General features: G+C 37.1%; 1 protein-coding gene across 1 annotated transcript in view; it reads left to right on the plus strand.

Moving 5' to 3' along the window:
• Nucleotides 1–25663, plus strand: part of LOC124169580 — a 325588-nt gene that overhangs the window by 194470 nt on the left and 105455 nt on the right. The window contains exon 10 of the mRNA XM_046548222.1: nt 22611–22674. Coding sequence (XP_046404178.1) covers nt 22611–22674 — 64 coding nt within the window. The remainder of the gene's footprint in view (nt 1–22610; nt 22675–25663) is intronic.

Genomic DNA, 25663 nt, shown 5'->3' on the forward strand with positions numbered 1-25663 from the left:
ATGGTAGTTTGAAATCAACGTTGTACAATGAAATAAAAAGTGATTAGTATTTCTTATTGTAAAGTATCTAGTTATATGCATCGAGAACTCAGCTATCGCTACTCTTATAAAATAATTTCATTACTTCCAATACATCAGATTAATGAGATATGAGTTCTTTGATGTACACAATGGATGTTTTAACATTTGTAAACTTTCAAAACATTTTTGTTCACCTAAATGGTGCTAAAATTATGAAAATGTGATAACCAGCCATACGATCGTCATTGCGGAAGCATCATTTAGCATCGGAAGTTTTTGACGAGCTAGACTCGTCATTTCAGCGCAAGATGTTAGGACACCAGCCGTTTACATATTAATGGGAAATGATCAAAAATCGAAATCACGCCTAATTTATGGTCCTTTATCATGCGGGGGAAAAATGAATTCTCATATCTACCCGTCCTGCACAATATCTCTCTCCTAATTTATTGTTTCTGTTGTACCTGGAAATGTAGTGGGTTTTTATATGATGTTCTCAGTATCGCTCTTAAAGATATCTATTCTCAATTGCTCAAGCAATCTAAGCCTAGTGCGTAGCCTCCGTGTCTCCAGCGGTTCCCAACTCCATTACTTTAAAATCTGCGCAACGCTTTCCTTACGTCCGTAGCAGTTTTTGACGATTCGCGGCAACTTTACCTTGAATACATGCATAGCTATACAATACTAATACCTTTAATAAGCTTTCATTGTCGGAGACTCCGTTTGATATGGAAAGCTGTCATTACAGCCGTTAAAGCGTTGGCTAGATTGGAGCGAATGTTCTTGTTCTTTATTTGTACTTTAGGTTACCACAGGAGAGCATCAATAATGCCTACTGGGAGGGTTAGGAATTACAATAAGATTCATTGCATACCATTTTCTAACGATAATAACAAGTTTTGTTGGGGAAATATTTTTTTATATTTAATGAAAAAATAAAATTTTATGAATGTTGTCATCGCATTTTTTAACAATTCGGAAATATGCATTTTTTATTTCGACTTATCTCAAAGCAATGGCAGACGTGGAAATTTCACTATGCATCCCAATGCAATGTGAACTTAAGGGTTCGAGTGACTAGATGGTCAATTGCTTACAGCTTTTATAATTTTAAAGCATAATTTTTTACAGTTCTTCAGGCTCTGACGAAAATTTTACCGACATTAAATGTAATTTTTTGCTAAAAGGGAATCATTTGGTCATTGAAATAAGGAAAACCGAAATAGAGAAGTCATGAAATATCCATGTTATAAAACGGTGGTTATTGATGAAAAAGTGCCAAAAAAAGTATTTACTAATTGATTTCTGTGATAGCTGAGTGTCCTAAATTTCTGCTTTACAAAACATGCTCCTTGGCTCTACGAAATGCATAACCCTACTGATGAATTTATCGCTGAAAAACCACCTGACTACGGAAACGCATGGATATTTACAAGCGAGTAGATGGTTTTTCACGAGGGATTTACATATTAGGATTAAGGTAGGCTATTGGTGAAAAAATGCACAAAAAAATGCCCTAATTTATTTGCGATAGACAAGTCTCCTAATTATCTGCCTTAAAAAACATACCCTTGCTCTACGAAATTTATAACTCTCTCTTGACGAATTTCTCGTTGAAAACCACCTGACGACGGGAACTCGTGGAAAGTTACAATCGAGTAAATGGTTTTTCACGAGGGATTTAGGTATATGGGTTGCTGGTGACAGGAAAAGAACGTTGCACACTGATTTTCCGAGGCGAAAATACGAAAAAATATCTTCTCCGGTTTTCAAATGATGGCATAGCGGAAAAAAAAACGTTGCTCCGAAGGAAATCCCCAACTAACATTCCGCTTTTCTCTCTCTTCTCCGTCAATCTCTCTCTCTCAAAATTAAAAGCAAATGAGTGTGGGAGTGTGAAGCGCTACGGGACAGTAAAATTGACACGTGTGTTTATCGTGTGAGTATGAGCGACCGTGGCGCCACGGTGGGAGGAAAAGAAAAGTGTGTCCCGCAAGTCGCGAGTGGAAATCGGGGATAGCGCGAGCATGTAAATCCCGCGGCCCGACTCTCTTCTGTTTCTACCGGCTGCATATTTTTTTTCTGACGCTCGCGTCGCTCGCCTACGCTTTCCGCGATTCGTTTTTGTGTGTGCAACACACCTTGTTTCGGTTCGTTTGGATTTGATGTATTATTTTTTTCGTCTCTTTTTAGATTTTTTGATGCCCTGCATAGTTGATATCGCTGGCTCGCGGACTATTTTGTTTTCTTTTTAGCGAAGGGTTTTTCCGTGAGGTAGCTCATTTCATGCTAAGTTTAATTGAAATTGCGTGTAATTCACGATATAGCTCGAGCTGGATCACCTCACGTACCTTGTTCTCTGACGCATGTCCTATTTTCTCTAAATTTAACCAGAAATATGAATGTGTAGAGGATTAATTTTTCCCATTAAAATTTTTTTATTGACGTTCGTATTTTCATTTGACCGTATATTTATGCCCAGTTTTTAAATCTGTTATGAGTCAAATGTGTTCACCAGTTGTTCTAGAGATTAATTATTTTTTCTTATAACATATTGAAATGGAGTAAACAGACAAGCCCGTAGCCAGAAATTTTTTAACTGATTATACTTGTGAGGAAATGATTTCTGGGAGAATCATTTGCAGGAACTGCACCTAAATTTTATAATTTCATATGGAATAAACCTGTTCACTGTTTAAATTGAATCCACTAAGTCATTTTAAGTTCTTAACCCAAGCAGCTCATATATTTTAGGAAACAATATTTTTATGCATTTTATCGGTCAAAAATTTGGTCGTGGGTTAATTCAAGTACCTACCAGTCCTACCAGTTAAATAGCGATTGATCTGAGTAAGGCCATTCTGGTGCGACTTTTAAATATTACATACAAATAATTATACTTTTCAAACTCTCCTTCGGTCCATTTTCCAGTGAGCAGATGATATAGCCTGACCCTTTTCATCTTTTGCCCTCCATCTCAGAGGGTATCCAGGAAAATTAATTGCCATTTTTATCTCGCCCTTAGCAGCTTGGTAATTCATTTTTTCACCAATCTCGACTCTTCGCTCTTCCACGAGTGGCGAAGAAAGATGAAAGGGACAGATTCCGTCAAGATTATCCACCTGAGTTTATGAGACTTCTGCGCTTCGGTGAACTGTGGAGGAGTCGCAGTATTTGGAAAATCTTGATCCTTCCTTTTGTTCGCAAGGTTTTCGTTTTCCACCACACTTTCTCGGAATCCTTAAATCTGGAGCATGGAGAAAAGTCCTTGCGATGCGCTCCGTAATTCCCTCTTGCATCTGAGAATTAGTGGAAGAAGATATTGAACCGGGAAAATCTTCATTCAATCAATCTCAGGTACTAATTTATGTATCCCTTCCTTTATCGCCTCTCTGACGGAAATAAAATGGCAGTAGTGAAGCGAGCATATAATTAATGGTGAGTGGCGTAGTCGTTTGGGGGCACAGGGGGCACGTGCCCCACAAACAAATTACTTTTAGCAGAAAAATATTAACCTTCATAACAAATGTATTCTACTCCACTATTACTAGGAAGTTTAAGAGCCAAAAGTAGCATAAAATGTGATTTATAGAGATGAAAATGTTCACATTTTCCCAAGAGGAGGGTTCCACCTACCTTACCACCCGGGTCGTGCCCCCCTCCCCTCCCAACTCGTCGTCCTGGCTACGTCCCCGTTAAAAGTTTTGTTTCAGAGATCAATTACATTGAAATGATCTAGATATGTATTATTAAAACTCTTTAATTGGCCTTAGTAGGAATTCCAAAATTATCATTCACTGCTGTGAAAGATTCTTTTTGAAACATAAAAATTATCTCGATCAATAATGAAATTATAGCGTTAAATATTCAACCGCTGGCGAGTTCACGCGAATATAATTTGTTTGTGGAACACATTCTCTGTTAAAAACTTTAATCCCCATCAGCTACTGTCGAGCGCGTTTTAAAATCTGTGTAAAATTCATTCACAAATTAGGGAGAGACATCCATCATAAAATAAGGAATATCATTCTGTTAATATTGCCGAGATTATTCGGGTTAAGTGTTGAGTTGTAATTTCACTTTATCGTCGTATAATTTTATTTTATCTGCCTAATTTTACTACATTTTTTTAAATTTCATATAATTTTATTCCATTACTCATCAACATCTATCTCTCCGTTATTTTTCCTCCATTTATTTCCTTTTATCTCGGTTACCTCTTTTTCTTAGAGATTTTTAAATTTTTTTTCCTTATCTGCCAATCTCAGAGTTTCTATTTATCTGAAGAGGCGGAGAGAATGTTGTCAAAGAGAATAGGCTCGCTGGGAAATTCCAAATGCACTCGTGGCGGATAGCACGTGTCAACAATAAGCTTAAAATAAAAAAAACAAGGAATGAGAAAATGCTGCGATGCACGTAACCTTCAACCCGTGTGGCTATTATGAAAATTGAAGGAGCTCGTCGGTTTTTCGCATTTTTTTTTTGTTTCTTAAAAAAAATGCACCTCTTTTTACACATCTCAATATTTCCCTGCCTGATTACTCTCGGTGATGATGACGAGGGAAAAAAACACAATGCAAAACGGTGCGGGAGTGATAATCGTTCCCCCAAGGTTTACCTTGGTTGCGCTATTAGCGCCGTCATTTTTTTTGTGAGTGCACGAAAGAGAAGTCAGCCGGGGAATATTCGGGCGTGTGTGAGACAGAAGGAATATCGTATCCAACGGCTCGCAGCACTAATGGGTAGACGGGTAAAAAGTGTGTTCTGGGAGATGATGAGGGAAGAAACACCTCGATGTTCATTTTTTTGACTCGGCTCGTGACGGAAAAAAATATACGTTGGAGTTCTCTTGGAGGAAATCTGCTCGCTTTCGTCAAAGTACGCGCGTTCGAAGGAACGTGAAGTAGAATAGAAAAGTAAAAGAATGATCTATTGCCCTAGAGGCTTTGCTCTAATGTAAAAGAATTCGCCATTTTATATTTTTACATTGGTATATTTTACGCATTTTTTAAGTCTTGAGATTTAAGTGCTATTTGGTGCAATGAGAACGAAATTAGTTTGTTAAAGGCGTGAAAGCGAATAGTGAAATATTTTCATTTCTTTAAAATTGCGAATAACTCTAAAATAACTTGGCTTAAGATATTTTGTTCAAGTTCGAATTATTTGATGTGCTTGAAGTGTCTTTATTTTTTAAAGTGTCATACCGATATGAAAAACGAAAACTAAATAGAATTACTTATATTTACTTATACAATTACGTGAAATCAATAATCAGTTATTACAGTGATTTTAAATCACTAAGGCGTCATCATAGAAGTGGTGAATATAGATCCATTCAAACATAAGGTTAGATTCTATTCATTTGTTGAGTCTTAAATTACTCCAAAACTATAAAGTTTCAATATTCATATGCCGACATCGTGAACTTAAATAGTTTATTTTAATATATAAGGTAAATTATGAGTGTAGGCGAAGTAATAAAAAATTAAGACCAACTAGAGCAATTGTTGACCAGCTGGTTGGATCCTAATTTTCTGATTTGCCAGAGGAGCAGCAGTTTGCTCGTCAAGAGGGAAGAAGAGTCTGGGAGAGGATTGGAAGCGGTCCAGCGGAGAGATCAGATGAAAAAAATTGGATCCTATCTCATGAATTACGAGGCGAGGTAAAATTCATCGTTTGCAGCAATAAACTCACATTTCTCCCTAGTCTCCTCAGTAGTTTTCCGTATTGGTGGATACAGAAAAATCCCGCAGGCCTTATCTCCATTGAGTATTTGAGTGATTTGAAGTTTTAATTGCAACTATTTTTGAAATGAAAATAACTAATGAAACTTCATTCTTGTTGAAATTCCAACCCTTTTATAATCTGACGACCCCTTTTATTTCAAAACGTTTATGAATGTTTAAATGTTTTTTTATGTATATTTTAAAATTTTGATTTTATAGATTGTCAGTGGTGCAAACGACCTTAGTTGTCGAGGCACCCTATAAACAAAATACTACTACTACGAAACTTCATTGAATTGATCATTCTTCATTGTTCTCCTTTAAACTGGTCATCGTTCAGTCCAGATTTCTTAGGAAAAGTTAGAGCCAGCATTACTTTGCCTACTACGTGAGGTATAGTGGGCTTTTTTATACGCTACCGTATACAGGATATTGAATGTGAGATTGAAAATCCACTCCTGCATAGAGGCCGGATCTCTTGGTCAGTCCCGAGCCTTCTTCGTAGAGGGTTCTCCGCAGGCAGTCCTTTTGAACGCGCGTCCGAGTAAATTTTGCATGCGGAGAAAATCCTTTGACAGTCCTCTTATCGATTTGGCCGGGTACCCGTCGTAAATGCAGAAATCCAAGCTGTAGGAATGGACGAATTTAACCGGAAAATTGTGTTCCCCACCGAAGGGAATACGTATCAAGAACTTTCAATGCTTGTAAATAAACCTTAAAGAAAAAAGTTTTTATTTACGACCGTAGGAGATCAGGGTACCGTAAGGGATTTTAATCTTGTAGGTATCCATTTTTTGGTCCTGCAATAGGTATTGGCATACAAAGCTAGCTACCCTCAGCATAAAAAGTTCAAAGCTTTAGGTTAGTTCGATAATCTGAATTGACTAACTGCGGGGTGCTTGTTTTTGCACTGTTTGCGTATGCAACATGAGTTTTTATTCCAACAAGCTCATAGAGCAAAATATAAGTAGCTGGTACAAGGTGTAAAAAACTTAGGACTGAAGTTCCATATGCTTACATATTAATGGATTCATACGAAAAATTTCTAGTAAAACTATGGTAATTAAGTCCTGGCATAGTATATTTATGATATCGTGAGACATACCAGAACACATTGGATAATTTGAAACTCTGATGACGTGGGCCGTCTTTTCCAGTTAAAGCGGTGCAACAAAAGACTTCATAGCTATTGCAACCTAAAGTTAACAGCAGCAAACAGTTTTCGTGAGGTTCCCATTCTGCCGAACTATAAACTTCAATATTGCTGATTTTTGAAGTGAAAACTTTTTATATCGCGTTGAGCACTTTTGTAGATGGGTAAAAGACATAAGACTCGCGTCACCGTCACCGCTACTACATACATGTATCATTGTGTATATTCTGCATACACACATTATACTCGCTATGTACACAGTACTTGTGGAGGGGTACAAACCATTAGACTCGCACACCTTCACCAGTCCACACTCGTGCAGGAGAGTGTACTCGATACAAGAATAGTGAAGGTTAGTACAAAATAACTCAATTTATTTTAATACGTTCGATTTGAGTAGCTTATTCGAATGTTGTGCCATAAAATTAATTTATAAATGTGAAGTGTTTACAATTATATATTGTAGAAATATAAACATTAGAAATTATTCCTTACATTCAATAATGCTCACGTTATTTCAAGTTTTCACTTCTGTCGGCACTGCCGGAGTGCAGCTTTTTTTCGGAACACAAGTTTCTATACTCCTTATTAAAATCGCTTTAAAAAACTCCATTTCATGAACCATCTTAGTATGCAAAATAGTGGCTCTCTTAGCATCAATGAGTCGTGTCATCCTCATTTTGTGGACATCTCCGATCCATATTGGACCGCGCTCTCCATGCATGCATGGAGGCGAGAAAAAAGGAAAAATCCGTTCAGCCTGCAGAACCTTGCCTCTCGTCCTCCCATGAGGCTTCACGCATAATGAAGCTGCCCATCGGTTGAAGCAGTGGGCGAGGACTCGTGCACGAGTTGCGATTCGGTCCAGTTCTCTCGGGGCCGTGAAAAAAAGCCACCATATCTCTCCATCCCACGCGCAGTCGTTCCGGACGGCGGCGAATAAGAACTCTGCTTCCATCTTTTATCCTCAACGCCTCCGGACTGGGAGTAAGAAAGTACTTTAATTGTTCATAGCGAAGTGATCGACCTACTCCGGCTCTTTCAAATGCTCTCATCCCTACTTCATTTTCCTCCTCCGACAAGCTCTTTGACCACGCCTGAGAAGTGTTTGAAGAATTCATGAAGAAGAAGTGTACCACAAGGAAGCGTAAGGCTCCTTCCTGTATTTATTCATTGAAAAAAGCTTCTGCTTCGTGATAGCCCATAACATTTTATTTTCTTCTCTGGCTCCCATCGATATTTCTCTTTCGAGAGTTTCCACTGAATCTCTGTATATTTTTCTAAATTTATCCATATTTTCTAAAGTATTCCCTTCTGATTTAATATTTTTATTAAACTAAAGCTTTTCAAGCCTATGTACTTGCATCAATAATGTCTTCATAATGTGGCTGGTAAGATATTATTGACACGAGTTCATAAAATTACAGCTAACGAGCCTAAGTTTAATAAGTACATTAAATCAGGAGAGAATACTTTACAAAATATGGATAAATTTAGAAAAATATCCAGAGATTCAATAGAAACTCTCGAATTATAATTCCTTCCATTCGCAAATTCGTGGCACATTTGACATAGCGGGCCACGAGTACTACGTGCTACTTGGGTCTCAAGGCCGTTTTACACGGTACACGGAATTGCGCAATCTGACGTACGTGCGAAGGCGCAATCAAAATTGCGTCGCGTAAAGCGGTGAATTGCTAGAACACATGCGAGAATGCGTGGATGCGAGACGGCAAAATAGCCCCTGTTCTAATTTCGTGCATGCATTCGCGCAATTCCGCGCCATTTTAGAATTGGCTCTAACCTGCGCCATTCCGTGTACCGTGTAAAACGGCCTCCATAAAGTCAAATTTTGATCGATTTCCGTCACCACCAAAATATTCAGTTCTACCTCCCGGCTCCCAAGATATTTGAAAAAAAAAGACGATAGTATGGGAGCAGGAGTGCGTGAATTTGGATATGTGCTGCAAAAGTCTCGGGGAGTGCGTTGACGCGCGGATTTCAAGCTTACCCTTGCGAGATTGCTGCCGTTCCCCGAAAAACCACTTCTTCCCCCTCTTTTCACATCCATCTCCTCAGCCCCACCTCCAAACTTTCATACCTCGTTTCCACGGTGATTATTCACCAACCCCACTCTGACCGAGAAACGACGTGGAGGGATCTTGTTGCTGACTCGAAGGCGTTGCGAAGTGATAAAGAAAAAAAATATTTCCGCTGTCTTTCTCTCTCGGGCATTTTATTAAAACGTCAATAAAAAAGGGTTCTGGGCTCTACAACGTGGAATTTGAGTAACATGGATAGAAATCTTGGCAATTAGGTACCTCAAAGTCAGCTAAAAATATTTATTACTACCGTTGTATGATGTAGAAGGGTTGGGGAAGACGTTTTTTTTTTAATCTCTCGTTTCTCGTTTGTTTTATCTGTGTCGTGCTCTCTCATCTACAGATAGATCGCGTCGAATAGAAGAAAGCTGATTGCGCCGCATAAAAGAATCATAATTACTTTGGATCATCAAATAGCTTTTAATACCTCAAAGTCAGTTAAAAATATTTTACTACTACCTTTGTATAATGTTGAAGGCTTAGAGTAGACTGTTTATTGAATGCCTCAATTCAGTTTTATCTCCAGCCACCTCTCTCGTTCACGAATGCGGCGTTGAATTGTAGAAAATTGGTGGCGCTGCACAAAAAAATCCTAATTGTTTTGGATGGTCAAATAGCAATTAAGTGCCTCAAAGTCAGCTAAAAATACTCTTTTACTACCTTTGTTTTGCGGAGAAGGATTTAAGCTAAGGAAAAACTGCCGGCAGAATATTTCGTTAAACCGCAGAATATTTTCGTATTTTATGCGTACAGTAGTTTCGTAGTTTATGTCTTTTTCGTCCACCAATAGCGCCGATAAGCAGAAAGCTGAATGCGTGGAAAGTATAATCCTAGTTATTTCTACGGTTATATAACTTATAATTAATGAATAAATTCGTCACTTTTTCACTCCTGCATACGGCTTTTCTAGTCCGTAACCACTTTTAAAGAGGGAAAGTTGGTATCTCCCTCTTGCTTTATTAATGACAAATAAAGTCAAATGTGGTATTATTATAATTCACGTTCCTTTTTTCCCAAAAATTAATTAAATTTTAATTTTTTGTCGAGATTATATGAATGAATATGTAGGCTTACCAAGCAACTTCATCATCGAACAAAACGTATGTTAGAACCTTATTAAACCATTGCAGCGTAATTTCATCGTAGGAACATCATTGGAAAAACAGACAACCTATGAGTCCGAATGCTTTGCCTGTATTTCCCTTTGCCCAGAGCATCCGCCAACGAGGTAAACTTGCGGCCAATCGCAACGCTTGGCTCAAAGTTTCTGTCGTTTAAAAATGGTTCGTTTTCGACATGAACATCATTGGTAATTTTGGTTCCTACAGCCATCAGCTGTATAGGGTTAAAATTTCGTGGCTTAACTTTTCTCCACCCTGTATATCCGTGTATAGGATTTGGGTCTGTAGTCTAATTTTTCGATGATCTCTCGATCTATTTTCGTGCCCCTTACTTTAAGTAAGCTGTTAAAATAAAATATGTGGGCAATGCGATATCTTTTTTCATCATTCGATATGTAGTACCACTATGTTTCTCCGCAAAATGTTGACTTTACGGAATTTAATGTTTATTTTAAAAAGTTACTTCGGCTTAAATCATGATATCCGCGACATCACACGGCAAGGAAGACTATCCACGTAAGATCGCAGCTCAGACGACCGGTTCAAAGGGAATGGGTAATTAGGACCCCGGCCGCCTCAGCCACAATTAATGCCCCAGCATACAGCGGCGCGTTTAAGTATGGATCTCTCTATCCCCTCCGAGAGACTATAAGAATAAAATACGCTTTAAATCAACCGATCGATGACGCACAACTGACCCGAAAATATTTTTCTTCGAGCCAGAATTACGGTTGACTTAACCAGGTTCAAATGAGCCGATTCCTGCCGGTAGCCTAAGAAAACACAACGAAAGAAAACGTCATTATTTTTCAACTGTTATAAGCGACTGATTTTTTAATTAAATGCTCATCCATACATATTCCCGCGCGGATACATGCATAGTATCTGAAGAGCTTAAAGGAAATAGGTTTGCAAGATCGTGAACCAAAACAAATAACAAGACTTTTGCCGTTAGCGACGAACATATTAGCAACATATTGTGGCTATATAGCATATGGCGGGTGCAGAGAATGTAAGCAGTTCAATCCTTATATCAGATAAACATTCATTCCATTCATAGCCGACCAAAGCACGACTTTCGTACAAATTACGTGATATGGCTTGAATTACTGCATTCATTAGCTAAGAACTCGACAATCAATACAGCAACGTGCCTATATTTAATGTTTATAATGACTATTAAGGATGATCGTTGTATTAGCTATTTGTCAAAATCACACGGATAATGTGTGAATAATCAACATTATTCCTATGCTTAGACATGCATCTCCGTGAGAAACGGTTTAAAAATGCGAATTTACAAATAAAAGTTTTTTTGAATAAAGAAACTTTTTGTGGCCGTTGGACGATGAAGTACAATTAATGGTGAACATGTTGAAAATTTTTATATTAATGACATAATATAATACGTTTCTTAGACTAGCCTCCTTTAAAGTTTTAGCGTATATCGTGAAGCGAATTGAGGCGAATAAATGCATTTTCGTGCCATATTTTACTCTTATCATGGCTATTAAAGATTGAAATTATATCAGCTCTTTGTCAAAAACAAAAAAATAGATAATATGGGACTTTTAAACATTATTCCTATGTTTAGACATGTATCTCCGTGAGGTAAAAAAATAAGGTTTAAAAATGTGATTTTTCAAATAGAATTCCCTTAAAACGTAGAAACATTCTTTTGCCGCCATTATGCGATGAATTACACCTTTATAGCGGACAATGGCTGAAATGAAGTGATGTACTCGAGCTACCAATTATTTACGCATAATGGTTAAAAAAATTAACAAAAAGAAAACATAATTAGGAATGAAATTTGAGTGCAATTTTGCACCTCAGCATAATTCAAACATCAAAAATGATTTTTAAAAGGCATTTACAGTAGTCGACTAGTTTCAACACTGCTTAGACCCATGGGGCACTGAACTGTTGACGATACTTTTGACTAAATATTCACAATCTAAGTGATAAATCCTAAATAATTATATTTATTTATAAGTAAAATAAATGTAATGCATATGTAAAGCCGGAAAACTAAATATATTTGCGTAGTTTAGGCGATATCGGTGTAGTGGTTTGTTTTTTGCGATGTTGGTACCAGAGGTCCCGGCGGTCATCTTGCCAGTCTCAGACAGTTTGTCGCTAATATCTTTCTTATTTCGTCATGAAATTATACTTTCCCGTAAATATTTAGATTCGTATTAAAGTTCTGCTTCTAAAGAATACCGTCTCAACGACGTCTTCTTAAAATGGCTTCGGTAGCTCGAAAAAATATTATTTCTCCATAAAAGCCCATGCTAAATTATTCTGATTTTTACCGTCAAATATCTCAAAAAAGGCTCATGAGAATCCCTTTTTCTTTGGATCATTTATAGTGCATCTTTCAAACAATATGTGACCAAAGTTTCATCAAATGCTTGTTATTTTTACTGAGGCTGTCTAACTACCTTGAGTTTTTTTTACCTTTAATTTTGACGGCATACGGTCAAAGGTCGTGAGTGCTAGGGAAGATGAGCAGGTATGCATAGAGGAGAGAAACGAAAGGGGGAAAAGGTGAGATGAAGATAGCGCCACATTATGTTTTTGTGCGGACACACGTGGGCAGAACAAGGAAGAATGGGCACGAGAGCGAAAGCGGTCTCGACCCCAGATATTTTTTTCTCTTGTGCTCGGCCTCACCCCTTCATTTTTTTCCAGTTAATTTCGTCCTGTTAGACGGTTCGGGTGAACTCCTGGCGGGGAAACGAGGCGTTAACGAATGCCTTCAATTAAGCGAGGGGCATAAACGTGGAGAGCGAGAGATCATCGAACAATTAGACTACAGACCCAAATCCTATACAGGGTAGAGAAAAAATATGTCACGAAATTTTAATTCTATTCGCTGATGACAAAAAAAAACAGAGAAGAATTCCATGCATTTGTGCCAAGTCGAAACCTAGGTCATACATAAAATATTTTTGTGGAATTTCATGGTTTTCTTTGCTTTTCATTGTGTTAAAAAGATTCCATGAATTCACGCATGAAATAATTTATTATAAGAAGAAGGAACACTGACGGAAGCTTGTCCCTCCACCGAGGGTATTTTTGCGCCGCATTTCACGCTGTGCGTTCCTCCTTCGCCCTAACACCAGCCTCCCTTATCAGGGATGAGCGGGTTTCCTTTCTTGAGGGTTTTACTGAGTTTAACCCCTCCTAAATCTTTCTTTTTAATAATTACAATACAATTTTTATGCAGCGTATGAAATCTTGCACTATCATTGCTTACTTAAATTTACATGGTGCATGTTAATCCAGTTTATGTTAAAAGCCTACAATTCAAATATTCATGACCACCAAATTCATGTATACAAAATAGAAAACATTTAAAATATAAAATTTTATGTATGGAATTTAAGAACATAAGATATAATACGAGTTAATGAAAAGATTTGATGATATATCGGTTACAAATTAACAAATGATTGAATATAGTACAGTGGCGGATACAGAAAAAGCTCAAGGGGGGGGGGGGGCGCACATATCTTGAGTTGTCTTTACTTTTATCGTAATAAAAGATGATCAAGTCACAGGCGAAGTATATGAAAATTTTATTTAAAGTGATTATAAACATGTAAAAGACAATGCCATCTTATGATATAAAAAGTTACAATTATGGTTTTGCAATGTTCGGCAATACAGGCGGACCCGCAAGGGGGGGGCGCGCGCCCCCTCCGCCCCCCATCTGTATCCGCCTCTGATATAGTACCGTTGCTCATGCCAGTAGGAACCAAAATTAGCAATGATATTGTGGTCGTAAACGCTCCATTTTTAGACTACATAAACTTTGAGCCAATCGTTCCGATTGGCCGCGACTTTGTCTAGTTGCCCATTACTCTAGGCAAAGGCAAATGCAGGAAAAGAATGTATGTTACATTCTTTGCCTGCATTGGTCTTTTTTCATACATCTTCATGGTACATATTCATTGAACCGGCCGTAATCCCCATACCTCAGCTTTTATTTTTAGCATGGAAGGTTGTCGTCTTTAAAAGGTTTTTTAATTGCATACGCGAAAGTTGTGATACGGTGTTTGCCTTAATTGCGTAGTTACGTCGGAAATATTTTACGCAGGTAACGAAGAGAGAACGCACGTTTAAGTGCGCCTTATCACTTTCTTCTCTCACGGCTTTCCCAACGGATGAAAAAAACGAATCCATAATCCTCTGGCGTGCAAACTTCTGGCCGTTATCCCAGTTAAAAGAAAACCGTGGAGACCCCTTATACCCTTCCCTCTCCCTTGTGTAAACAAAACTTTTCTCGATCCTTCATCCGTTCTTCCTTCCGCGTTATCTTACCTTCTCAGTCGACGAATATCTTTCCTGAGGGGGCGTTCTGGGATTTTCTGGGCTAAACCATGTGTCCACCGTCCGTCGCGCTTCCTGACGACAGAAAAACACACAGTTCAGTGTCGAAAAAGATACCCTTTGTTTTTCCTTTCCCCATCCCCTATCTTTACGTCCACCTGCCTTAGTCTCGAGGACTTTTGGTGGGGATTTAATACGGACTCAATCCAAATCTCACTTTGCACACAATCTGATCCGGTCATGATTCGTAAAATGGCCTTCCCTTCTCAAAATAAAGCGAAATGTTTATGTTATAACATTTCCTGGATATAGACAGTTACTTATACCACTTATTTTATAAGAGCGCGACCCGGGTTTCAATGAGTAATCATCATCATCAGGCGCTAATTATAATTTGTTTATCTTGTTGTGAAGAGTTAAGAGTTTAAGAGTTAGTGAATTTTGTTATGTTATAACAACCAACATGCGTTCAGCGTGACCATAAGGGGGCACAGGAGGCACGTGTCCCCCCAAATTAATTAATTTTTGCAGAAAAATATTAACGCGTAAAAGAAATTCCTTCTACTCCACCAATACTAGGAAGCAAAACTAAAATCAACTGTGTAATTTTAAGCGCCAAAATAACATATAATATGTGATTTATATAGATAAAAATGTTCATATTTTCCCCGGAGGGGGTTTCTATCCTCATTGCCCCCGGGTCGTGCCCCCCGCCCAATACATCGTCCTAGCTACCCCCCTGTATTCGCTTAGTCTTTTATTCTGTGACTTTACCTCTGAAACCTGCCGGGAATGTAGGTTAAATCTATTTCATATTTTCTGCTGTACGTTTTCTTAGCTGGGCTGGTTCCATTACATTAAGGACAGCGTCATAATGAGTCTGCCAGTAAAAACTAGCTTATGGCCTGATTCGAAAACACTGGTTATTTTATTGCCTGTTCGTGTAGATAATGCCTATAGATTTAAAGATATTACTTGATTGGCTCATTTTCATTATTTTGTAAATAATTTGTTAACTTTATTTTTTCCTTGCTTAAATATCCTATTTCTTCGATATTTTTATTCTCATTAAAAATGAGTGAGTTCAGTGGGGAGGTCGATGAAATAATTAATTACCTCGTAATCCAGTTTTTAGTAATGAAATAAGTTCCTTAAGTATATTCTTTCACATGATAATTATATTTCATTCACAGGCTATTGCTCTTTCGCTAATTGAAATGAAATTTCTTGCTCGCAGTCTTTATGGAAGACGATCAAGTTTGCATTCGTCAATTTTCGGTTCTGGGAATTAAAATTTTATTACCTGCTTTTTGAAATTAGAGTTAATCCTTAATTTTCTTTTTTAAAATACTTTTTCTGTGCTCTGTTATTTTTGAATGAAAACTTTAAATGCTGGTCATTATTTTTTTGTTAATTTATATCTAAAACCAGTCTAGTATTTATTTATTTATTTATTTTACACACCACCGAAAACAGCACTACTCGGCCTTTACATCGGGGTTGATAACATTAACAATCACAAACATCCATGCCCTGGGAAAGGGTAACTTACCCAGGCGGGACTCGAACCCGCGACCTTTGGTTTGGTAGGCGAGGACCTCCCCCTCCGCCACCGAGGCCGGCATTAAATATAAATTAAATTAAATATTTGCATTAAATGTTGGTTTTTCGCATCAAAATATTACGTAGAATTCGGCAATAATGATTGAAATTGCTTCCAAATCAATAAACTATTGCACCACGTAAATTTTTATAATCTATATTTATGCTTTGCTTGTGAAGACATGCGCATATACTATACGATTTAGTAACCCGGTATTCGTCCTGAAGGACTATTATAGTGACTATCTCTAATATTTTCATATAGCCTCTCGGCTATTACATTTCTTTCATACAATCTCTAGCCTCCACTGATAAAATAATGCCCTGGGAAAACTTTTAACCATCAATCTAATCGGGTACCAGCCACGCCACGTTAAAAACGCAACCCACATTACACAAATGTATTTGTGGGTTGCCTAAGTGTAGTGCTGAATTCTTTATGGGGATACCTCAACTTAGTTAAAATTCGATCGAAGTACATTGTTGAATTGAATGCCTGTTGAATTCGATCTCTAGCCGAATAAAGTTGCAAATTGACCCTAAGTACTGGGAAATTTATGTATGAGATGCTCTTATTCTCTTTAAAAATACTTTCCATTTGTTTTTATACTGTAGTCAAACGTGACGCGCTTGCAGAATAAATAACGGAGAGAGAAATATTTTTTTCACCTTCTACTATCAAGCCCGGGGAAGGATTTAGAGAATTATTAAGTTCCCAACTTCAACTATCATTCTTATCGCATGTCCGCATTATTATCCCTCGTTTTCATCGACGTCTTCTTTGTTGAAGAACAGAAGAAGAGTTATCTCCTTTGATAAGACTGCAGCTCCGACGTTTTATTTCCCTAAATACCTGTGAGCAATCCATCTTATTTCTCTGCGTTGAAATTATCTCTTGAATCAACTGTAAAACTTCGTTTTATTTTTACCTTTACGTTTATGACTTTAGCTATCACCATTGTGGCCTTGGTGGTGACCGCGGTTGTTTTACCTGCAATATCATCTTCTTCCGTGATTTTATCTTAAACGTGGCACTTGAGAATGTTGTTGCATCAACGACACGTGTCTTGCTCAAATAAATTCAGCGGTAATATTGCAATGTTTCATTTGACTAACGATTAAAATACGCCCAAATTAGCTAAAAATATCAACATTCAACGAGACGAACTGGTGCCTACCGCGAATATTACAAAATCATCCTCAAGTCGGCCTCTTAATATGTTGTCAAACACCGCGCATTGAAGGGCATACAAAAGTCGTCACTCGCGTCCTTGACGGACAAAGTGATCCGATTATAACGGGAAAGTAAGATAGAATTAGCGGTTTTAACTGAAATTAATTTACATGGAGATGTGATCTATCAAATTTATAAAATTTCAATGCTATCCATCGCAATTACAAATATTGTAATAGAAAATATTGGAAAATAATGCGGATCGCGCAGCACTCATCACCGCGCCGCGGACATTTTTGAAAACCGGTTAAAATGAGACCGAATTGGCAACAGAAATCACCCCTCTATGGGATGAAATTGGGCCTCCTCTATACAGTCCTCTAGCCTCAAACCGTGAGCCATGGATACAGAAATTTTTCCATTAGTAGTAGTTATAGGTGGCGTCCGATATAGGTTATTTCTTTGATAAACACAACCGAATGGCTGAGATGGTCATTTTTCGCTGAGTGATTTTTAAATTGTTTTTCGCTATTTTTTCCATTTATCGATCTTGAGTAGGTATTGGATACAAAAAAATTGCCCTACTTTTTTTTTTACGTTTATCAATGAAATATTTACCTACTTGGGTCCCCTTGGTCCCCTAACCTTATGCATAGTATTTCGCATCGCGGCCGTGAGCCTTCTACACGAAAAGGACCTTGTGCATACATATAACTGAGCATAGGAGTGAGAGAGAGCCGGGGTAGCCAGTCCACTCGTGTGACCGAGTTTCCCGGCTTATAAAAGCATTAACTTGCCAACTTCCTCTCCTCGTACCAGCCCTTATATTCCTCTCTCGTACATTTTCTCCACACCCTTTGCACTCTTCTCTTACATACGCGATGGCACTTTCTACCCCGCACCAAAGCGTATCCCACTTTTTTCTCTTTCCTTCGAAATTAAATTAATTTCGCCCGTCCCCCGGACCTTCCCCTTTGAACACGCTCGAGAAAGAGCTTGATATTACCGTCAAGCAAAAGGAAGAGTCGTTTTTTTTGGGCACCACTTCGACGGCTTATGAGGATGTTCATATTTTTAGTGCATGTGTCGTTTTTCTCATGTATGGAAAAAAGGCGCTATTGTATTCGGTTTGTCAGTATGTATAAATATATTCATAGTGATGTGTAAAAATGATGCGTGTAGCGCTTAATAATAGTTCAAAATCGAGTCACTATCTCTAAAACGGAAACACAAACACATAAAAAGAAAAACTCACATTTTTATGCGTTTGTGTTTCTGTTTCAGTGGTAGTGACTCGCATTTTTATATTCCTCAGGACCTTTCCTTTGGAACAAGTTCGAAAACTAGCGTGATTTTACCGTCGAGAAAAGGAAAAAGTATTTTTTTTACTACCTCTTCGATGGCCTATAAGGATGTTCATATTTTTTATATCGATGACACAGCTGAAGTGTCATATCCCTGGTAGTAAGGTAATTTTAGTAAATGCACTCAACTTAGTGAATTCACTAACTTACGTTCACAAATTCACAAATACGTATGTAAGTCTTGAGTAATTAATATACATATGTGTATACATATATACTACTAAATTCATAAGGTAGGAAAGAAAGGGATAGGAACAGATGGTTGAAACTGACGTGGAAAACGGTGCTGTGGTGGATGAAAAAAGCCAGTCCAGGTGGGACCCAGTCAGGCGGCATTTTTTACCCTCTGATTTCTGGCTTTTTCCATCTACCAAAGCACCATTTTCCACGGCCTTTTTCAACCATGTGTTGCTACCCCTTTCTTACCTACCCTATGAATTTATTTGTATGTTTGCGCTTAAGGCGCCGTATGAATGAATAAAGGAGTGTACACATATAGACATGATTAATTTTTTGCTATTTTCACGAATTTTGCGAAATAACTTCATATAATTTTGATTGTGATGTAAGGTATAAGTTTGCAAAAAGATATTAGATCGCAGCCTAATAAACTTATCTCAGTTCGGTTCACTAATCGCAGAAAAAAAAACTGATCTGTACAAGATAAAATGGGCAGTATGTCACTCACTGCACTGAGTACTGATCTCATCCTTTTCCTCTTTTTCCCAAGAAATTAAATTAATCTTCCGGACCTTTCCCTTGGAACACGCTCGAAAATTAGCGTAATTTTACCGTCGAGAAAAGGAAAAAGTATTTTTTTACTACCTCTTCGATGGCTTATAAGGATGTTCATATTTTTTTATATCGATGACATAGCTAAAGTGTCAAATCCTTGTCAGTAAGGTGATTTTAGTAAATGCACTCAACTTAGTGAATCCACTAACTTTTATCTTCTATTGTTTGCGAAATAACTTGGTGGATGTTGCTCATGGCTAAATAAATGTACTGATGACTTTTTCATTTCCAAATAGTTGTATACTGTGTCATTGTTATATAGTGTTTTTTCTTGATAGTGTCACACAAATCCTGAATCCGGTCGAGGTTGTACTGAATAAAGTTGTGTGGAATTGATTAAGTTATCAATATTTTTATTTAGTCATTAACTTTGAATAATTCCGGCCCAGGTTTCCAATTAAGCATGTAGGGTATGTACCTACGTGGATTCACTGCCTCAAGAACTATTGAACTTGCTCCAGAAGGGATTACTTCGAACGGGAACAGTGAACTCACATAGAGGTAAAGTGGACTAATTTCACTATTCTAAGAAAGGTCAATTTGAAAACTTTCGTTTTTACGATTTTTGATCCCATAAAAATAAAAAATAATCCCCCGCCCCCATCTCGGTGAAAGCGTAAAGAAATGAAGACCTTTGGGGGACCCAAATTAAAAAACTTACACCAAATGGCGATGGGTACAATAAATGTGTGCAAGGATGAAACTCAAGCCGGGATCAAGACAAAAAGGGACTTAAAAAATAAGAGAGCGCGCTAATGAACTCTGGGTGGGAGGAGGGGTTTTAATGTCCCTAGGAGGAGCAGTATACGGCGACCCTGTTTCGCCCCCCCTCGCGACGAAAGCCGAAAAGGCCCGGGGCAGGCACGTGATCATTTACAGCAACCCTTGCGGGTGAGAACCCCGTTGCTAAGACAGAGAAATAAGAGGACTATGGGTGAAAAAAATGTGTAAAGGTTTACTTCCTTTTTCGAGGTAGACACTCCCCTATACCGTGGTGGTGTCCCCGGCGTTATTGCATCAGCACATTAAGGGCTTCGCTTGGGTGCGGCAGATGGTGTGGGAAGGAGTGGTGCGGCACTCGGGAGAGGAGAACAAGGCAGAATGAGAAAACAGCACCCTCTCTATAGAAGAACGTGGAGAAGCGAATAAACTTTTTCTTTCTCTGCTGCACAAATATAGAATATGGATTTTCATCGGAAGACGGTTCTGTGTGTGATTAGAGCATTCCTCTACCTTTCACCCTTTGGCGCAGCTAGGCTTCAGGGTTGTCCCCCGCGTCGATTCATCTTCTAAAGGCCGCTATGTACGGTGAATTATTATGCGAAAGATCATGCAAATGAAATCATGCGCAGTGCATAACGGGCAAATTCGCGAATGAAATGTGATCATTCAATGAAAATTAGAACATGTTCTATTTTTGCTCGCATGACTCCGTGAATAATGGCATGATCATTCATCGTGTATAGCGGCCTTTACGACAGTTTCGCCGGCATTGCAGCATGTGTCTTCAGGTTTGAAGTGGACTTCATCAAGAAATGCCTCTAATTAAATTTTTATATTGCCTTCCGGTGGTTCTTGCCAATAGCAGTTTCTTGTGAAAATATGTACCACATTTTAATCAGTAATTAACGTGAATTCAATTAATGTAAATATATTTTTCATAGATCCTCATTCATTGCTCCTCCTACTACGTACCTAATAACCCTTACACCTTAACTGCATAAATTTCTGAATAGGTACCAAGACATTTTTTTCTTTATAAAATATATCCAGAAACGCTTCAGTTACTAAATTTTATCTGCTATTTTTTATATTTAAGGAAACATTTTAATGTGTATCACATATGATACATTATGGTAATAGACAACTGTAACATTAAATGGACGTGTACCACAGCTTTGAAAATTTTCCACAAAAGGTATTCATTTCAAATGCTCATTGAAAAACTACATTGGCGCCAGTATCTTTTAGAATCACGTATACAGATATCACTCGGCAAATCCTCTTACTCGTTTTTTATGCGAATAGCTGACTTCCTTCAACATAATAAGAAGCCGATCACCTTTGGCACCTGCTGACTGCCTCGAGAACCACATAGTATAACGACGGGGTGTGTCATATCTGATCCACCATGCGTTAGAGAGGAAGTATTGTTGACTAACTTGCCTACTGCGCCACTCCGCGGAAGCTTACTTCAACACTTTCACTCTTTGCTTGAAGGTGTCTATGACAGTCGTAGGATTGGTTTTCTGTAGCCCTCTATTTTTCCCCTCCCTTATTCCGATTCCTTTTAAAATAACTTATATATGCGTTAAAAATAAGTATTTGAGTTAGTAAGTTTCATTATGAAATCGATCTCTAGTTTTCCGAAGTTGGGGAATATATGTTATTTTTATTCTTCTTCGAGGTATTAATGTGATGAATAATTGATGTTTACAGTCAGTACCAATAATGACTTCTACAATATGCTTGATATAAAATAGTATGAAATGGTATTTAAATGCAAGAAGCATAGAGTATTTTAGTTTTCTTACCTTTAATAAAACGACTCTCGGAGGATTTCATTTCTTTAAGCTCGAACATTAATCTGAAATAATATTAATTACTGACGTTCATATCACATTTTCATTTCATTTCTGGTATAAAGAAGGATAAACGTTATTTCGAAGCGTACGAAGTTAAATATAGTTTTCAGCATCAGACATTTGCTCTATAACTTACTATGCGTGCATGTTAAAAAACAGAGATAGAAAGACTATTCAATTTAATTTAAAATTTATTTTTCACAGATACTTAATATTCATTGCTCCTTCTAATTGGTTACAATACATCAAATTGACCCTTAAGGCATTCGTGTGATGATGGAATCACCTTTAAATATTTCAGCAGTAATTTTTAAAAGATTAAATTCCACAAATGTATTTTTTTCTCTTGCTTTCCGGTGGTTATTACCAAAGAGGTTTCAAATGAAGGTATTTGCAACATTTTAATCAGTAATTAACTTAAAATTTGCTGCTAAAGTGCCAATCTTGAGTGTTAATCAAGGCAGTACACCACAGGAAAATTCGCCAATAATTATATTAATGGGGGTATTATTGATTATGTTTCGACTCGTGTACCTTTTGGTAGTTTATTTGAACTTATCTATTATGATTTACCTTTAAATATGTAGTATGTGCTTGAAAATACTTAATTCCATTTTCTTTTTCCTCAGGATATCCGTGGGGCCTTCCGCCTTCTCTCCCAGAGTTCCGGGAGAATACGTAACGTTCCAGCCCGTAAGTATTTTTCTTTTGTATCTTCCTTCTCCTGCCTTTTAAGCCTCTCATAATTCTTCGTATTAAACAGAACTTTTTTAGGATCTGAAAAATGAGTGGTGTAGGCATAACTTAATGAAAATTGTTTTCATTATTTCTCGCCCCTGAGAAAAGTATATTGGTTGTATTATATTAATGAATTTTCACCATCCGTTTATGCTTATTTTTACTTTTTCTGTTATGTGAGCTTTCTAATATTTTTTTATTTAATTTAATACCATTAATGATATCTCCGAGCTTATTTTAATCTGTATTTTTAAAGCCTTGAATGATCGTTTATGCCACTTACTTGTGCGCGTAGAAATTGCTGTAGAGATGATGATTATTTCCTCTGTATTCGCCCTCCATTTAAATTGCACACGATGCCAGAATATGGTGTATAATGTTTGTTACACATACTAGTATTGTGATTACTACGGTAATTCTTACGTTTTCAACTAAGTGAAGGGGTATTTGTGTTTGATTTGTGAGTTTATGTAAGATATTTTATTTTTTCGTCCTCATTTATTGTTTTTATATATTTTTGTTCTGAGATTTTAAAAATAACTATGGTATATTTGAAAAAAATCATACAAAATGAGAAAAGAACGAGAAAAAGCGAGAAAAAACGAGGGTGATTAGAGTATTTTTTATCAAGCATTCTTCTCCTTTTAATTACTAAATAGATCCCGGGCTTAATGCCTAAATTACTGAATGACTGCTAACAATAAGTAAGTTCGCAAGAGAATGAAACTGGTATATTATACCTTCCAGTTATCAATACCAAAAAGATTAAAAGAATGATTTGAAATGTGTGCCTTGGATGAGAGTTCTTCAATTAGTAAATTTGAGATCAAATAATTGTGGCGTAAATTAAAGTCCCTGTGAGATTTGATAATTAGTGGAATGGGAACCATATTTGAAACTTAATTTCATAAGCACTGTAATGAAATCTCTGGCGAATGAAATCACTCCACCGCTTAGATCCCTCTAAATAATTTCGAAGTGTTAATTTGATTAATTAATCTTGACAACTCTGGTTGATGAAAATTCTCAATTAACAGGAATGGCAGGTAGAACTTCGGGCATCAGGGATTAAGTTCGGCACCGCGACAGAGAATTCGTGTTGATACGGACTTGTCAATGAACGTATTTGTAGTTGCTAATTTTAAGTCGCAGTTTTAGTCGACGCTGGAACTGCTTTTAATTGACAAACGTAGTTTTACTTCTGTTTCAACTTTAGTACATTCTAATTAACCGAAAAGTGGTTTGTAGGTTCCTATTTTCATTTTTCTTGATTTTTTTATCATGACTCACCTTTGATTTTTCTTCGATTGCGATCTTTGCTGTTATTAATTAAAACTAGCGCCTAATTTTAAAATGCGGCTTATCGACCGTGGTAAGTTGCTCATTTATACTTTCAGTTTACTAGATTGCCCAGATCGTAAGAACTAAGCACCGAAAGTTTATCAATTTTTACCAAAGAAATCAAACCGTCACCGTAATACTCTGCTATGAGTATCAATATTGTTGAAAAAATATGAATTTATAATTAGAACATTTGGTATCCAAATGATCTGTGGTAAAGAAATGTTGTTTTCATTCACTAAAATTAAGGAGGGTATATATTACTGCTTTGACTGTCTTCTATCGTGTAGAATTCTTGTTCAAAACTGAAGATATCCTTTTTATTTTTTTTAGTTATATAGGGTATACCCTTTTCCACATTTACCTGAAAATTAAATTTTCAAATTTTACCTTTTTATTATATCAGTTGTATTTCTGTATATACAGGTGAATTGTTAACAGGGTTTATCTTATGTCTCCTGAAACTTTCAGTACGATGGATTGAATTTTTAATCAGTAATACATCACGAAGAAAGACAAAAGATACCCGGTTAAGGAAAAGTGATTCGATCTCTTTCTTAATCCTTCAGTGCGTTTTTTATCATATATGATACACTACAGTCATTGCCGTTTATTTCTGAAGGGCACAATTCTTCTTCTCTTACGCATGGTGTATCAGATATCAAATTCCGTGCGGTCCGTGCGGAAGACTCCTTAAGCAGTCATGCCACCTCCCAGCCCATGGCGAATGACTGCTTATACAGTCATGAGGCCTATGACGGTTTTTTCGATTCCCCCATCGTGTTGCCACTAGGTATGGTTCTCCTTTCTGTCCATCGTCGTCAATTGAACCCCTAGCGTCGTTAAGGAAGCAGTCGTTCACTTTTTTTGTTACGCGCTTTAAAATTTTGAAGGAAACATTTCTCTGCATTTTTCAATGGGCTCCAAAACACTCCGTTTTTCAATTTTAATTTTGTGAGTATTTTTTATTGCGATTTTTAATACTATATTTAAATCTTAAGAATTTAATATGCAATTTTCTCTTTGAATTGTCTTTTATTTCATTTTTTTTAAATTTTAATGGAGTGTTTGTACTTATTCAGTATTTAATAGTATATGTTCGTTATTAAATCTGAAATTGTCATTTTAAACATATTATAGAAAGTATATATTGGAGTCCATTATCATTAAATTTGGCCTAAAAATCTTTATTGGTTGGTCTCTAATACTTTTTTATAATCGAAATCAATAATATTTAAATTAATAGTGGAATAAACTATCTGTGTTGCGGGTTGTCTAAGTTATGATATTAGCTATGGCGAATGACTTCTTAAGAACTCAAGAAATTTTTTTAAGAATAACTTTTTTTTCGCAGAAATATGATAATATGACGTAAATTCACGGTGTAAACACCAAAATTGTACGATTGCATGAACGGAAAATAGAATCCATTTTAATTCATGTACCTATTTATCCGCTCAAGTCCACCAAAATCGTTAATGCATTTAGAAATTAACTCTTAAGGCCGTTTTACACGGGGCACGTCATTGCGCAATCTGACGTATGTACAAAGGCGCAATGAAAATTGCGTCGTGTAAAACGTTCAATCGCTGGAACATATGCG

Source organism: Ischnura elegans, chromosome 12 (genome assembly GCF_921293095.1).
Source record: "Ischnura elegans chromosome 12, ioIscEleg1.1, whole genome shotgun sequence".
In the NCBI taxonomy this organism is placed as follows: Eukaryota; Metazoa; Arthropoda; class Insecta; order Odonata; family Coenagrionidae; genus Ischnura; species Ischnura elegans.